At 37.8% G+C, this 14,624-nt stretch overlaps 1 protein-coding gene across 3 annotated transcripts in view; it reads right to left on the bottom strand.

Annotated features, from left to right (window-relative positions):
* Positions 1–14,624, bottom strand: part of UBE3D (ubiquitin protein ligase E3D) — a 79,850-nt gene that overhangs the window by 7,599 nt on the left and 57,627 nt on the right. Inside the window, exon 10 of one of the 3 annotated variants that reach the window (XM_088052950.1) lies at positions 8,826–8,965. The exons of the other annotated variants lie outside the window; for them this stretch is intronic. Coding sequence (XP_087909076.1) covers positions 8,855–8,965 — 111 coding nt within the window. The 3' untranslated portion in view covers positions 8,826–8,854. The remainder of the gene's footprint in view (positions 1–8,825; positions 8,966–14,624) is intronic. 3 annotated transcript variants of the gene reach the window in all.

Raw genomic sequence — 14,624 nt, 5'->3', positions numbered from 1 at the left:
AATATTTTACTATAGAAAAAAAATTTTGAACAAAAATGTCTCTAGAGGAATATGAGTCCTTTGAAAGGGTCACTAAAATGATACTACAATATTACAAATTGACAGAACAGATACCGTTGTACAAGCCAAGTTTAAAATATTTAATAAAATAACAAAACTGAAGTATAGGGTCAATCTAAAAGTGCTCATGACTATCACTATCATGCTCAGGTTCCAAAGGAGACAGAAACTAAAATACAGCCAGAATACTCAGCTAAACACAGCAGCACTGTGCTGCACAGGACTATGTCACGAAGGCAATAATGAAGTCAACAGCCACAGCACAGATTGTGGAACCATGCTATCCTGACATACTAAAACCCTGCAAATTGGGTTGAAGAACAAAGGTATGTGGAATGGTGGCTTTGCTGTCTGACCCACTAACCCCTCCAGGGCTCAGATTTGGGTATGGAGGAGGGGACATTCTGTGAAGGACTCTTACCTCATTCACTCCACAAGATGTCAAGGTCATTTTTGGCAGATACATCTGCAGGGAATTTCACATCTCAATGAGTATGTGCTTTAAGAACAGCTTTAAGGTCTTACGGGAAACATAATTTTGGTCAGTGTTATGTTACCAGAGAAGCAGAGGAAGAGAAGTGGCAATGAAAGCTGGGAAGGACCTGGCTCCAGCAGACCTTTCATCTGAAGACTAAAGTTCCCCAGAACTCCTAGGAGAAGGCTGGGGAAAGGTAAGTCCTCTGCTGTACAACGTGAAAGGCACTGTACATCTGAGGGCTTTCCAGTCTTCAATGCAGGAAGAAACTGATTAGAACACCACTCTGATAAATCACTTCTGTCCAAGCTACAGAAAATGTGAAATACAACCAAAACAACCGAGCAGAAAGAGAATTAGATTCCTTTCATTCCATTTCTAGTGGAATTAATTTCAACTAAAGCAAGGGTTTCCTTCTTTAAATATGATTTCTCAATCTGATAATGTACCTCCAGGATTTAAGAAATAAACCCATCTACAAATCAGCATGCATTCTTTCTAGCTAATCCTTTTTAAAGTATTAATTTCTTATAATAATGAAGCTAGATTTGAAATGTGACAGAGATACATGAGAAAAAGCAAGAGATTCCTCCAAAGTACCAGGCTGTGCATGTGTACTGCAAGCTATCACTTTGCTATTGTTAACAGTTGCATGCTGAAACTTGCCAAAGCTTTAGACAGAAAACCACTGGGTTTGTTTTTTTTTGCAACACTGGCAGTTGCAAAAACAGTAGAAAACAAATCTTTGCATGTTTTCAGTTGATATGAAGACAAGCAATTCTTTAAAATTTTAGATCAAGCAGTTCTTTGTGTGAAAAAAGGGAAAGTTTTTTGGGTTTGTTTTCTTTCAGGATGAGATGGCTATTAATCTTTTTGTTTCTTTACACCTAGAAGCCCCAAAACTTCATTGCTTCTTTTTTTTTTTCTGCCAACCCTTCCTCATTAGCCTGCACTATTTTTATTTCCATGGCAGATGTTACTTCTTGTGGTACCCATCATTAAGACAGGCACAGAAATAGCAGTATTACTTACCTTTGCTAGTCTTACATACACTTTCTTGGATGTAAACCGTAACAGGGGGTGTAACTGGGTACTAATGTTGCATTCTAATTACTGATACAAAGTGAACTGAGCTAAAAACCCCATGGAATTTAGGATTTTCTTAGTCAACACCAGATGAAGTTTGGTTTTTACTGCAGTAATCACCACACTCCAAACTTAAAAGTAATCATGCAGCCAGAGCAGCACATATGTTTCTGCATCAGGTGGTTTTAAACTGCTGCAGAAAACCATGTGTTTAAGCAGATATATGCATGGGCAGTTGTGAAACACAGGTTAACCTAAAACAAATGAGGCACTGCAAGCTGCTGTGTCAATGAACTGCATGCTAGTATCCTAAAGCTAGAGACATGAGGAAATTAATGCCTGGCAGCTCAAACTGAAACATGATGCAGCTTCTAAAAACTTCTTAGCCCTGCTGAAAGGTGTGTCATGAGGCTGAATTGGAGGAGGGTGGGCCTGCCACACTTTCCAAGCCCTGCACTCCAGTGGGTCATTCCACGCTCACAGTCTGCTGTCATGGCAGGACTTGCTCCTGCAACATTCTCTGAAAGCCATGCCACTCTAAGCCTTTGCTCTGTTTTTGCAGTTCTCATGCCACTAGATTTCTCTGCACTCTTGGGAATCTGTTTCATTATTGATCAGAATCAATAATATACTGTTGTAACTTCCCTAGAAAGGGAAAGAACTGACACACTGGTGCTGCTGCAGCATTCAGCAGCTGTACCTTACAGTATTTCGGCACTGAAGATGAGGATGAAAAAAGCCCTGAACAAGGCATTATGAATAGTCTGCTGTCTTATAAAACAAAGGTATAAACAGAGAAATATATGGATTTATTTTGTTGACGATGAAGCAAGTGAATTGTACCTAATTCCAGAGAGAATAAATAGGGTCAGCTAAGTGGCCACATAACCTCTCTTTAACAGTGAATCTTCTCTCTCAAAATTATGCTGATACTTCTTTGTTTAGATGCTGGTTTACCCAGATGTGTGATGTTCTGCTCATTTGCATGGCTGTTGCTCTCAATTAGATGCTCCTAGGTGGTATTCTCTGCAATAAAATTTATGAAGCATCCTATCTCACCAAAATACCCTCTTGCTCTATTTCAATCCTATTGTGACTTCAAGAGAGGGAAGTGCTAACATACGTGAAAGAGAAGAACTGGTTTTAGGTCTTTACTACTCAGTAACACAGCTGGATTCTAAGCTGGAAAATGTGTCCTTTCCTCTCTCTCTCCTCTCCTTTTAACCATGAAGTACTGCAGCACACTCTAAAACAGAAGGGTGACTTTCAGGTACTGCATCATCCAAACCAGAAAAATTAACAATATATTCTTCTATTACCAGCTTCGTTTTCCAGGTTAAATGATCCCTTCACCATAAACTAACATTATCTCTATTATTCCCTATTAGTATTTAATCATTCCCCACAGTAACTTAAATCATCTTTCTCCTATTTTTAACCAATACCCCTAACATTTTTTTTCTGACTCCAATCAATCCTTCTCCCTTAAACCTACACAATACACCTTTCATCAGGATTTACCTCCAGCCTGTACTATGTCAGATATACTGCAGTAGGAGATAAAGTCTTGCTCACAGTTTCTCCAGGAAAGCAAGATTACTACAAAAAGTTATTTGTTTCCCAGCTGCAGCAGCAGGTAAAATCTAGAAGCCAGAATCCCCTTCAGGGCCTGGTTGGAGATGTCTTTCCTTGCTTATGTTTCTTGTCTTTTTTCTCCCCTCGACTCCCTTGCCCTTTATAGGAGTAAAACAGCAGGCTAAGATTATTTCAGGTTTGGAAGAAACATGGTGGAAAGCTAAAGAGAAAGAGGAACTGAACAGTAAACCTAAGAAGAAAGGAGGAAAAAGCAGTATATCTTGCTACAAATTGAAGTCTAGGCAAGCATTTGCACTAAATAAAAGAGATGCAAATTGGGTGCATTAACAAGGCTATCACACAAGCATCAACCAAATAAATTATGTGGGTTTCTCTCATACTCTCCTTAAAACCCAGTGTAACAGCAATACAGTTATCTTCAGGATTCTCCACTTGCAAGATGCCAGAGACATTAGATATTTATGTTGTAGGTCAATGCATCTTTGAATTTTAATTTAGTGAAAATCAGTCTTTCTCTCTTTGTCCAAATTTAGGGCCCCGTTCAGAGCCTGTTTGAGGCCAATCATAAGACAACCTTCTCATCTCTTACGCTGAAACACCTTAGAAAACCCAATAATCAGGTGAAAATGACACGGGATATTATAGAGCAGCACCAGAGGTCACATGCTCTGCCTTCAAATGGATTGTTAGGAAAAGATTTATTAATAACTACTGTGGTAAAGTGCTTTACAAACAAAGAGGCCACAAGGAAACAAGCCAACCACTTTGGTTAATACTCTAAATTGCTGATGGCCTGGAGGCTATAATTGCAGTTTAATTTTTCACAGAATTCACGGAATCACAAGGTTGGAAGAGACCTTCAAGAGTCCAACCCATGCCCTAACACCTCAACTAAACCATGGCACCGAGTGCCATACCCAGTCTTTTTTTAAACACATCTAGGGATGGTGATTCAATCACCTCCCTGGGCAGGGGAGGTGCTTTTGTCTCTAAACTGTTACGTTGTTGATCTAAAAAAAAAAACCATCTACCAAGCTCAGAAAGCCAAGAAACAGTCTACTCTTCACATCCTGCAATGTTTATAGTTAGTTATGTCACAGAAACCAGTACACAGATGTTAACTGGGTTTCTAAGAATCTCCCTTAGCAAATGCTACAGGAGCAGAGCACACTGTGATGTCAATGCTGAACCTTCTGGGATATCTTGTCACATACCCAATGTTGCCACGGTGTCAGACGTGGCCATCTCCTGTGCGCACACCCATTTCTCAACATACCAAACCCAAATGCTACCTGAGATATGATTTGAAATACCAGTAAGATGTGAGGAGGGGGCAGAGGGAGCATGACACAGAATGGATGAATTAGAGAACAGAAATAAATGGTATCTTTTATTGAGAGGTATTTGGTTATATGCTCACATTTACATAAAATCTTTATTTTTACATGGAATCCAAACAGTCAAATCTACCATAACTCTGAAGAGAACAACAGAAGAGATTAAAGGAGAATGTGGCACTGTTATGTAACACTTTGAAACTAGATAGGTTGAACACATGTCTTCATTAGGTTATCTTCTGAAAACTTTATGGAGAAAAAGCAAGTTTGAAAAATTAGCTACTTAAATTCTCTCTTTGCTTCCTGGCAGTTAAAACTGGAATGAGAATAAATACCTCCCTGCATGAGGTATGAGGATTAATTTGTTTGTGTATATAAATGGGTATTTAAGTATCAACTACTATTTTATTTTTAACACCTTATTGGGACTACTGCATTCCTACCAGAATTCAGCTTTTGGCAAGAGATTAAGACTGAGTTAAAACAGGAACAGGTGTTTAGAAGATGATATGGCTGCAATAAAAGCATAAACCAAGATGAAGGGAAAAAAATTATATAAGGCATTCATTTGTATCCTGTGAAATAGAGAGACACACAGAAGAAAACATAAAGCCACAATAACTAAGGGATATTTAGGAAAATGTCCTTTTCCTACTGTGATTCATTCCCAGGGGGACAGAGTCTACGCAGGGCTGTCCTTTGGTCCCAGGTCATCCCGTTCCTGTACAATCTTATGATGCCTATTAAACGGCCAAGCATTCAGTAAACACTGCTTAATACTGGTTGGGTAATAAAACTTTTTCAAAGCCTATAAAGGATGTAGGATTTTAAGGCCACTCTCAGTGAGATTTGAGCTCCTAAATTATATCAGGTATTTTTACAGTGTGGATTTCTGGTCTCTAAGATCACTATAGCCATTACTAGGTCAAACTGATTTTTATTTCTAGGGATTGAGCACATTCTTTTGCCAGCTGCAATCAGAACAAAAGCTGAAACCATCCATTTTAAGGCTCAAACTCATGAAAACAGATGTTTTCTTGGTAAAAAGAACAGTTACTGACCTTGAAGCTTCATAAGAAAATACCGTATTTACCATTTTAGAATATTTTTCATTTAGCAATAAGATAACTGAAGATAAAAGCTTTCAAGTAGGTTTTCTTTTGAAAGCAGAGTATGCTCAAACATCGGTCCAGCAAGTTAACCTATTTTCATCAAGATCTACTATTAATTTCATATAAAAGTAAAAGTAAATAAAGTGAAGATTTTTTAAATCAAAGATCGGTGGGGTAGTAGGTGCTGAAAGATGTAGAAGGTTTATTATTACTTTGTTTATTGCCTCATTCTTGTAAGAGCAGGACCTGATGTACAAAATAAATAAAATTTAACTGTGGAGATACCGGGAAGATTCTCCATGAGCAGCATGAACCCTCAGGTCTGGGAACTGTCAGCATGACTGAACCTCAAAAGTTTGACTGAAAACATCATAAGAAATTAAAATGGTTGTCTATACTATATTGAAGTCCCTTATGTCTTCCATTATGAAAAAGCATGCCTGTAGAACAACTGAGAGAAGGAATGTAATAATGTAATTTCAGCATGCTAGATGTTTATTTTCCTGGTATTATATGATTCTTGCATTTTAAGAAGGTTTAATGCAATTAACTTTGACTTCAGTACATTTAAATTGCATCCGTTCTAAGTATTTCTTGTCAGTAATCACCCATGAGAGAGAAGTCTATTAAATTAGCAAGAGAGTAAGAAAGATTTTAAAACAAGTGATGACAGAGAATTCTCTTTGAAAACAATACTGAAAAAAAACCACAATTGTGACCGGAGACAAATTCCCTCGTCCTTTAGATTCTAATGATTTCCTCAGCAATAGCATGCTGAAGTTGAACTTTGCCCTAGAGCTTTGATTCTGTACACATATTGGAACACCTCTATTGCCCAAGGGAGGCAATTACTCATGTGGTGAAGTGCTTATGGGAGTCAAATCCAGACTCATAAATAGCTTATGGATTCCTGCCTCTGACAGGCACTAGACAATTTTAAATACTTACTCTCTATCAGGACAGATTTGGAAAATTTTGATGTATGCATCAATTAATGGCAATTGAAAGTTAATCTGCCTTCCAAAAGGAAGGGCTGCACAAGGAACCAAGGGGATCTCAAGACAGAGCTAGACCCACTGATGATCTATAATGTTATTTGCAATAATAGGAATAAATTTAATGAAATACAAGAATTCCATGTGGTCCCAGCTATAAAGCAGACCAATTACTGAAAGTCTGTGAAGTAAAAACTGATCACAAAAGCTAGGACAAACATCTGATAGCATAGAATCCATAGAAAAAAACCCTTTCTGAACCAGCCTCTTCATCAGATTCCTATCCCAGCCTGTCAGAAGAGCAGCAACAGTGGGAAATTCAAGTTAACACTCTCAAGCAGAGGTCAGACTGACCCCACTCACTGGCATCAGGACAGCAGCTTCCACTGCAGGGGCAGGACTGACCTTTTGCAACAATGACCTTTTGTATACTGTAGCATCACCATAAGATTCTGAATCTCAGAACCCTGATACTGTTCTTTTCAATTAGCCATGATTATTCAAATACAGGAATAAACCCCAAACATAGGCATTTAATAATTCAAAGCCAAACACTCATTCCAAGCACAGTTTTTTTTCCTCAGCAAATGAAATATCAAAGATTATACAAGGACTCCAGCAGCCTTCACTAATGTATTTCACCAGAGAAGTATGCATTTCTCTGGTAGAAGGTTAAGCAAAAACCAAACAGTCTTGCAAACTTCCTCCCTGCAGTGTTGGCACACCTGCACAATCACAGGATAATGCCAAAAAGGCAGAAGGAAGAGAAAAGGTTACGTGAACAAGAGGCTGGGGGAGATGGAAAGGCTACCTTAGATTAGACAGAAATTAGATGCTGAATAGAAAACTACCACCCTCAATATCACAGCAATGGGAGGTGATACACAGATCATTAAAACAGTCAAAATAAAGGTACAGGCAATGTCATGTGAATGAACACCGAATGGACATGGTACTAAAGTATCTGCAAATACACTCTGAAAGCAGCATGTTCTATAGGCAGCTTTTTACCATATTCAGCTTTAGACAGAGAAGCCACATAAGGAATATAGAAGGCAGCTTTCTATATCATATCATATTCTGTTACTTCTTGAATTTATTTTTATGTCTGATTTATCATGGAAAATACAGGTAAATTATTCCATGTCTTCTCTGACCTCCAGGTGACCCTGCCTAGAAGCCCTAGACTTTTGCTCTCTCTAAAGACCTCTGTTACTTGTTCTAAATTGTGAGGAAGAGTTCACATCCTTAAAGATGTGAAATGTAACAAAAATTAAGCAAATAGTAAAGCCTCAGGCATTTGCACACATTTATACACAACCACCAAACCAATCTCCCGAGAAAATCTTCAGAGAACTGGATTTACAAAAGTGGAGTGCAAGTGCATCTACTGAAAAGTGCACCCTCTCCTCTTCCATCACTCTTATTTATCCATTTCATTTCTAATAAGAACATAGCAACTCTGATATGAATCTGAGGGATGTGTATGCATCTATGACCACAGCATATGCTTGCACTGTGACAGAACCAAATGGTTCAACAAGACAGAAATTTTTGTGAGCATTAACTATCTTCCTTCATAACCATTTTATGGAGCTCATAAACAGTTTCCCCCCATACTCACTTTCTTCAGCCTCTCTTTTCTGCCCACCTTTGCCTTGCTTTAATTTAAATTTGAAATAATCTTCTTGGATCATGTACCATGCTTTTAATTTTTCAGCCAAGTGCTATGCACAGCTTTTATCTGTAATAGTAACAGACTGCCCAAGGACACACACAATGAGTCATGGAAAGACTAAGGATTTCCTGGCTCTTAATCCAATGCTCAGACAAGGCCTCTCATATTTCCAATTTTCAGAAGCCGGCAAGTAGGGAGAAGAGAAGACAAAAGAAAAAAAATGGGAGGGAGACTTTTTTAGGTAAGCAAAATAGACAACCAGAAAAAAATCTGCAGAAGCTCTTCCTCTTCTCAGTTTCAGATAACTGGTGTAACAGTAATCACAGCATCTGCTGAAGAGCTTATGTCTGTTTTTTAAAAAAAGCAATGGATAGAACAGAGGAAATATATCAATCAGCAGGAAAAAGACACAAAAAAAATCTTAAAGCAGAAAGAAAAGAACTAGTTTGTTCAACAAGCCTGGAAACAGAAGAAAAAGGAACTTACTTGCTTTCAGTGCGAAGGGATTTGGAAGCTTACTCCCAAATAGGTGTGTAGGTAGCAGCATTAGCATATGCCCACCTCAGAACCGTGAAAAAATCTGGGGGTTGTGAACATGGAAGTAGGTGACATGAACCAGTTCTCACCTGAACACAATCCAGAAACACTGTGTGTTACACTGGCTTATTTAACTTAGGAAGCTGATCCCCCCAAGACCATCTATAATTAGCAAGAGATGAGGAAGATTCAAGAGGCAAATACAGATCATGCAGAGTTGACGTATCAGCATCCCCAAAAATAACTAATATCTATCCTAATAATACCACCTACCCCAAAAAACTATGCAACTATTTACAAGACTCATTACATCACAATAGAACAGGAAAATAATATTTCATCCCCATAAAAGTAGGCCACCCATCACATTCTGAAAAGGGATCCAAGCAAAAAAAATAAACAGGTAACGATACAAGTTGTACTCATTTATCACTGCAAAACACAGTTCACACATGGGCTTTGACAGTACCCTGGATAACTGGCTGAAATGAGACTCATTTCAAAATGAAAGATATGTTAGAGCACTGGTGTCAGACAAAGACATTAACTGCATACATGTACGGGATGCTTAGGGACTGCTTGTTTTATTGGGCTGGGATAACATGATTATTTAGAGGCCACTGTCTAACCAATATTTGCACTCCTGACCTAACCATCACTGAAGAGAACTAGTGCAGCGTCTAACAGGTGCAGCCAACCCTACACCTCAGAAACTGAATGGCTTCTTTGTGTCCCTCAGTCCCAGTTAAACAACTGACTGCAACAACAACCATCACTGTGCAAAGTACTTCATCATGTAGTAGTTCAGAGGGTGAGAACCGAGTGAGCCAGGAGGCAGCTCCCTCCAGATTCTCAGAGACACACAAGCAGTAGTAGCACAGCATTAGCCTGCTGAGGCAGAGGTACTCAATGACTTTTTTTGCCTCAGTCTTCACTGATAATCAACAACAAAGAACCCCAGGCCTCTGAGACCAGTAGGGTAGTCTGTAAGAAGACTTACCCTTTATGAAGGAGGACCAGGTAACGGAACACTTATAGTGTCCAATTATAGTGGACATACATCTGTATCAGGAAAAGTGTTGCGGGCAAGTTGAAAGAGGTCATCCTTCACCCCAAATCAGCACTGGTAAGGTCACATCTGGACTGCTGGGTCCAGGTCTGGGCTACCCAGTACAAGAAAGATATGGACTTAATGAAGTGAGGAAAGGGCTAAGAATAAGCTAAGAATGGACCATGAGGTTGACTAAGAGATTGGAGCATCTTTCATATTAGGAGAGGCTGAGATCTGGGACTGTTCAGCCTGGACAAGAGAAGGTCCAGGAGGATCATATCAATGTGTAGAGATACCTGATGGGAGGGAGTGAAGATGAAAGAGCCAGACTCTTCCCAGACTGTGCCTGGTAATAGGACAAGAGACAAGAAGTATAAATTAAAGAGCATGAAATTCCTTCTGAACACTTTTTGACTGTAAGAGGGTAGAACACTGGCACAGGCTGCCCAGGGACAAGTGTGGAGTCTTCATCCTTGTAGGTATTTAAAACCCAGCTGGGCACAGTCCTGGGTAACATGCTCTAGTTGACTGTGCTGTAGCAGGGGGTTGGACTAGATGCTATCAAGAGGTCATGTCCAACTTCAATGACTCTGTGACTCTGTAAATGTATTTCTGTTGCATGCATTTTTTAAGTGAACCAGCTAATTAACAAAGATTAGGCATCCTTGAACACAAATGATTCAAATGTTTTGTAAAACATACAAACTGGACTTCGCCTACTCTGCTCTTTTTGGGGGATTTAGACAGTGAATTTTTCACATTCCCTCTTAATTTTGCTACCTAAGTTTCTTTTTATAAATCATCTTCATTGACTTGAAAGATACTTTAGTCAAATACCAGACAGAAAATTCTTCTGAATTAAATCTTATCTTGCAGTTTTGGCTGACTCCCCTTCTCTTCTCCTCTCCTCCTTTGCAACCTCTTTTCTTTATATTACAATATGGTATGAATCTGTCCCTCAGCTCACGGCTTCATGGAGTCCATATTATTCTCTTCAAGCTTCTTTTTCTCCCCCCTCTTCTTCTTTGTCTGTTTCCCAGCCACTGAATACCTTCCAGTTTCAGATGAAAGTAACAATTGGGTTTTGTTATTTTGAGACCTTTTCTTGTAGTGATAAAAATCTTATTATGCAAAACAAAGCTAGAACAGTTTCTTCAACAATGAGATTTTTGTGTTCATTTTTAAACTTCTTTTTAGAAAACATTAATGACCTTCAAGAAGAATCAATTTTCCAGATTCTTTCTTCCAATTTTTTTTCTAATTTTTTTAATCCCTTTTTGCCAGCAAGGATAAGATAAATATATATGAATAACATATACACTGAAGTCGTATCTCCCTGGAGGTGTCATTTTGGATTACTGAAGTATAATTATTACAGCACATTGGTCTGCTCTAAGACTTACAAGATACAGTTTAAAACATCTTCCTCAGGGCAAGGCCACTAAAAAAATACACTGTTGAACCATAATTGCCTGCATTATTAAAAAAAATAAAAAAATAAAAAATAAGTTAGCACTTTCCAAAGTTAGTAAATGAAAAATAGCATAAATTAATAGAAATGTAGAAAGATGCTAGTCAAGAACAAGTTAGAAATGTTCCAAAGCTGAGGATCACAGCATGATCTTAAGGGCTGAATGAAATAACCTGAAGTTCTTCAAAATTTTATCAGCTTTATAAGATAAACACTAAGAACTACCAAAGATCAAAACCAGGCACTTAACATTTCTGCATGAAAACCTTTAATAAAACTGTACTTAGTGTGAAAAATAAAAATGAAAAATTATTTGCCTCAAACTTTTAAAACAATCATTCTCCTGGACTTCTCATACTAAACCTCTTGCTGCTTGACACACAATATGATCAGATATTTTTTATTCACTCTGAACATCTGCCACATCACTTCACTCATTTCGTATCCTGAATTTAAGCATTTTATACAAAATTCTATTGTACTACATATACAACTAAAAACAACTCTCAACAGGGATTTTGATCCCCAAAACCCTACATTTCCTTACTAAGCCAAATTAAATGAGCATGGCTGCTTGCACGTGCAAGTGTTACTTTTATAATGTGACTGATCCTCCCTACCCTTACTTATTTAAAATAATTAATTGTCCCTTAGCTTGCTTTTTAAGATAGGGTTTGTAATCTTTAAATCTCAGGGATCTTTCCAAAAACCTGATTTTTTTCCCATGACATATCTTTTATGCACAGACATAGATACATGTCCACTGTGCATTGAACAAAGTCCAGCTAAAGGAAAAAAATGCTTTGCACTTTTTCCTATCTTCTATCTGGCTGGTCTTCTCAACTATAAAACAAAAATAAAGCCTGTTTAAAAGACAGAAAGACTGAAAAACAGAAGGCAAGAAAAGCACAGACCTTGAACACCAGGAGTAAAATTAAATTAGTTAACTGCTAGAAGCATGACGCATTAATGAAATAGAAATAGAGAATTTTCCCCTTATGAGGAACATTTATTCAGTGTTAATTAAATTCTTTTATTCAAAATCTATACTTACCCAAGCGTAAAAATATTACATCATATCAATAACTGCAGAATGTAAGCAAGTACTACATTATAAGCATCTTTTCCCCATCTAGTGGAGTGAGGCCTTTAAATCATTTATACTGATTGAAGTCTTCAAATAAAGGACAAAAAAAACAAGAGAACCCTCTGCACGAACCAGCAGCCACAGCTATTAATTTGCTTGTCTAACAAATAGCTGTCGGAGATTAGCTTCAAGCATTCGCTTGCAAAGTTCACATGCAATAGTGTTAATGAGGAACTTTCAGAGTCTGCAATAATTATTTCTCTACAACATATCCAGCTGGCTGCTTTATTCATTTGCAGGCCAGTTCTGCACCACTGAAGCCAAAGAGAGTTTTGATATTAACTTCAAAATGTTCAGGTCCTTGCCTACAATGATGAGCAATCACCACAAACACTTTTGGGTGCATTGTGTGGTGTAGTACCACACAAACTAGTTAAAGCAAAGCAGCTACCACTAAGGAACCACCACTAGAATTTTTAAGCTTACAAGATGAGAAAAAGGCTCCTAAGTCTTCAGGTGGACACCCTAAATGGCTGCCTAACTCTGAAAAACACTCAGTATTTGTTCATTTGAATGAGAACACTAGGTTATACGAAGTCCTGGCAATTTGTTTTGCAATGGTGAAAACTGGACTAAGAAGTCACTTCTGCATAAACAGAGTAGCATGTGAGATGAAGATAATATCTTTATTGAACTGTTTTTCTGTGACTTGCATCTTCTTCAAGATGATTACTTTGTTGTAAAAATATTATGGGGTTTTTTTGAGAATCATTTTGGAAGATTTAATCAGGCATTCAGCTGCTGTGTAAATTATCTGAATGTAGGTAGGGAAAGGAGTATAATCCAACAGTGACACTGTACTTTAACAAGTATTAGTACTTTAACCAGTATCAGCATTGTTGTAAAAGAGTCCCACTTGACTTCTTCATTGTTTTGTATTAGGAATGCATGCTCTGCCTTTGCAAGAAAGGCTTACATAAAATGATTAGCTACGAAGTGTCACCAGGGTTTTCTCCAGTTTCTGCGTTACATTTAAAAAATACATAAACACTCACTTCTGACAACTCATTTTAATTAAATTACAGGAGCACAATCATTTCCAGGTGGAATCAGAGCTCTGCTTCATCTAAATCTAGTGTTTTGGATACAACCTTATTGAATGCTGGAGTCCTCAGAAGATGATCTAATTACCAGGCAAATGGGAGAATGGTCTCTCCCCAGATTCCTCACACAGGAGTGGCTTAAAAAACGTAGAATAAGACTCAGTAGGTCTTTCAAAATCAATCTTAGCATTGAGTCATATAGCTTAGACACGTAAAAGCTGACAGAACAGAATACAGTAAGTTTTAGAGACATTATTTAGCCGCATTATACATCCTACCTTAAAATAGAAAAAGCAGTCAGTGGAATATATCCTCAGGACAATTATGCAGAATAGACACTTCTGATTAATTTAACTAGTCACTAGCTATTGCTCCACAAAAATACAGCTGAAAATGCATTTCCTTTCTGTGCAAGCAGGGTAGCCAAACTGAAATATGAGGGTTTCTGTGTGTTCAGCAGACCTTTTTTTATTTTTTTTTTTTCAATTTAAGAAGTAAAGTTGATTCTACTTTGCTACAAAGAAGAATAAAAAGTCCTGTTGTTCCCTTCCCAGCCTCAGTTTTTTGGTCTTACCTGAAAAGAGGCAAATACAATTAGGTAACTATAAGCATTAAAAGTTAGTTTCTAAACAGGGAAAAGGTGCAGGAATTACAGAGCTGTCTGCATGGAAGTGACATGGAAACAAAGTAAATTTGTGTCTAATAAAAATGAGAAAGTAACATGGGAACTCACCAGTGTGTGAAACTCAAAGCAGTTAACAAATTGGGAAACAAGACAATCCTAGAATTTAACTTCTGACAATCTGGCAAATGATGAATGAAATAGACTTTGTGTGAAAACATGAAACAAAAAGCAGCAGGCTCTCTGGTGAGTTAAGAAATAAATATGTTAGCTAGTCACCCCCCATTACACAATAAGAGCTTTTTTTTAATTGGTGGGACATATGAAAATAGAAAATGTGTGAAAGACTGAAGCATCAACAGCAAGAAAAGCAGAACCAGGGTCAGCAGTACCAGTCACAGAAAGTGAGAACAT

Source organism: Pseudopodoces humilis, chromosome 3 (genome assembly GCF_049639895.1).
Source record: "Pseudopodoces humilis isolate 2021_Gansu_Grassland_sample_001 chromosome 3, ASM4963989v1, whole genome shotgun sequence".
Lineage (NCBI taxonomy): Eukaryota > Metazoa > Chordata > Aves > Passeriformes > Paridae > Pseudopodoces > Pseudopodoces humilis.
This window is presented reverse-complemented; position numbering and strand designations above follow the sequence as displayed.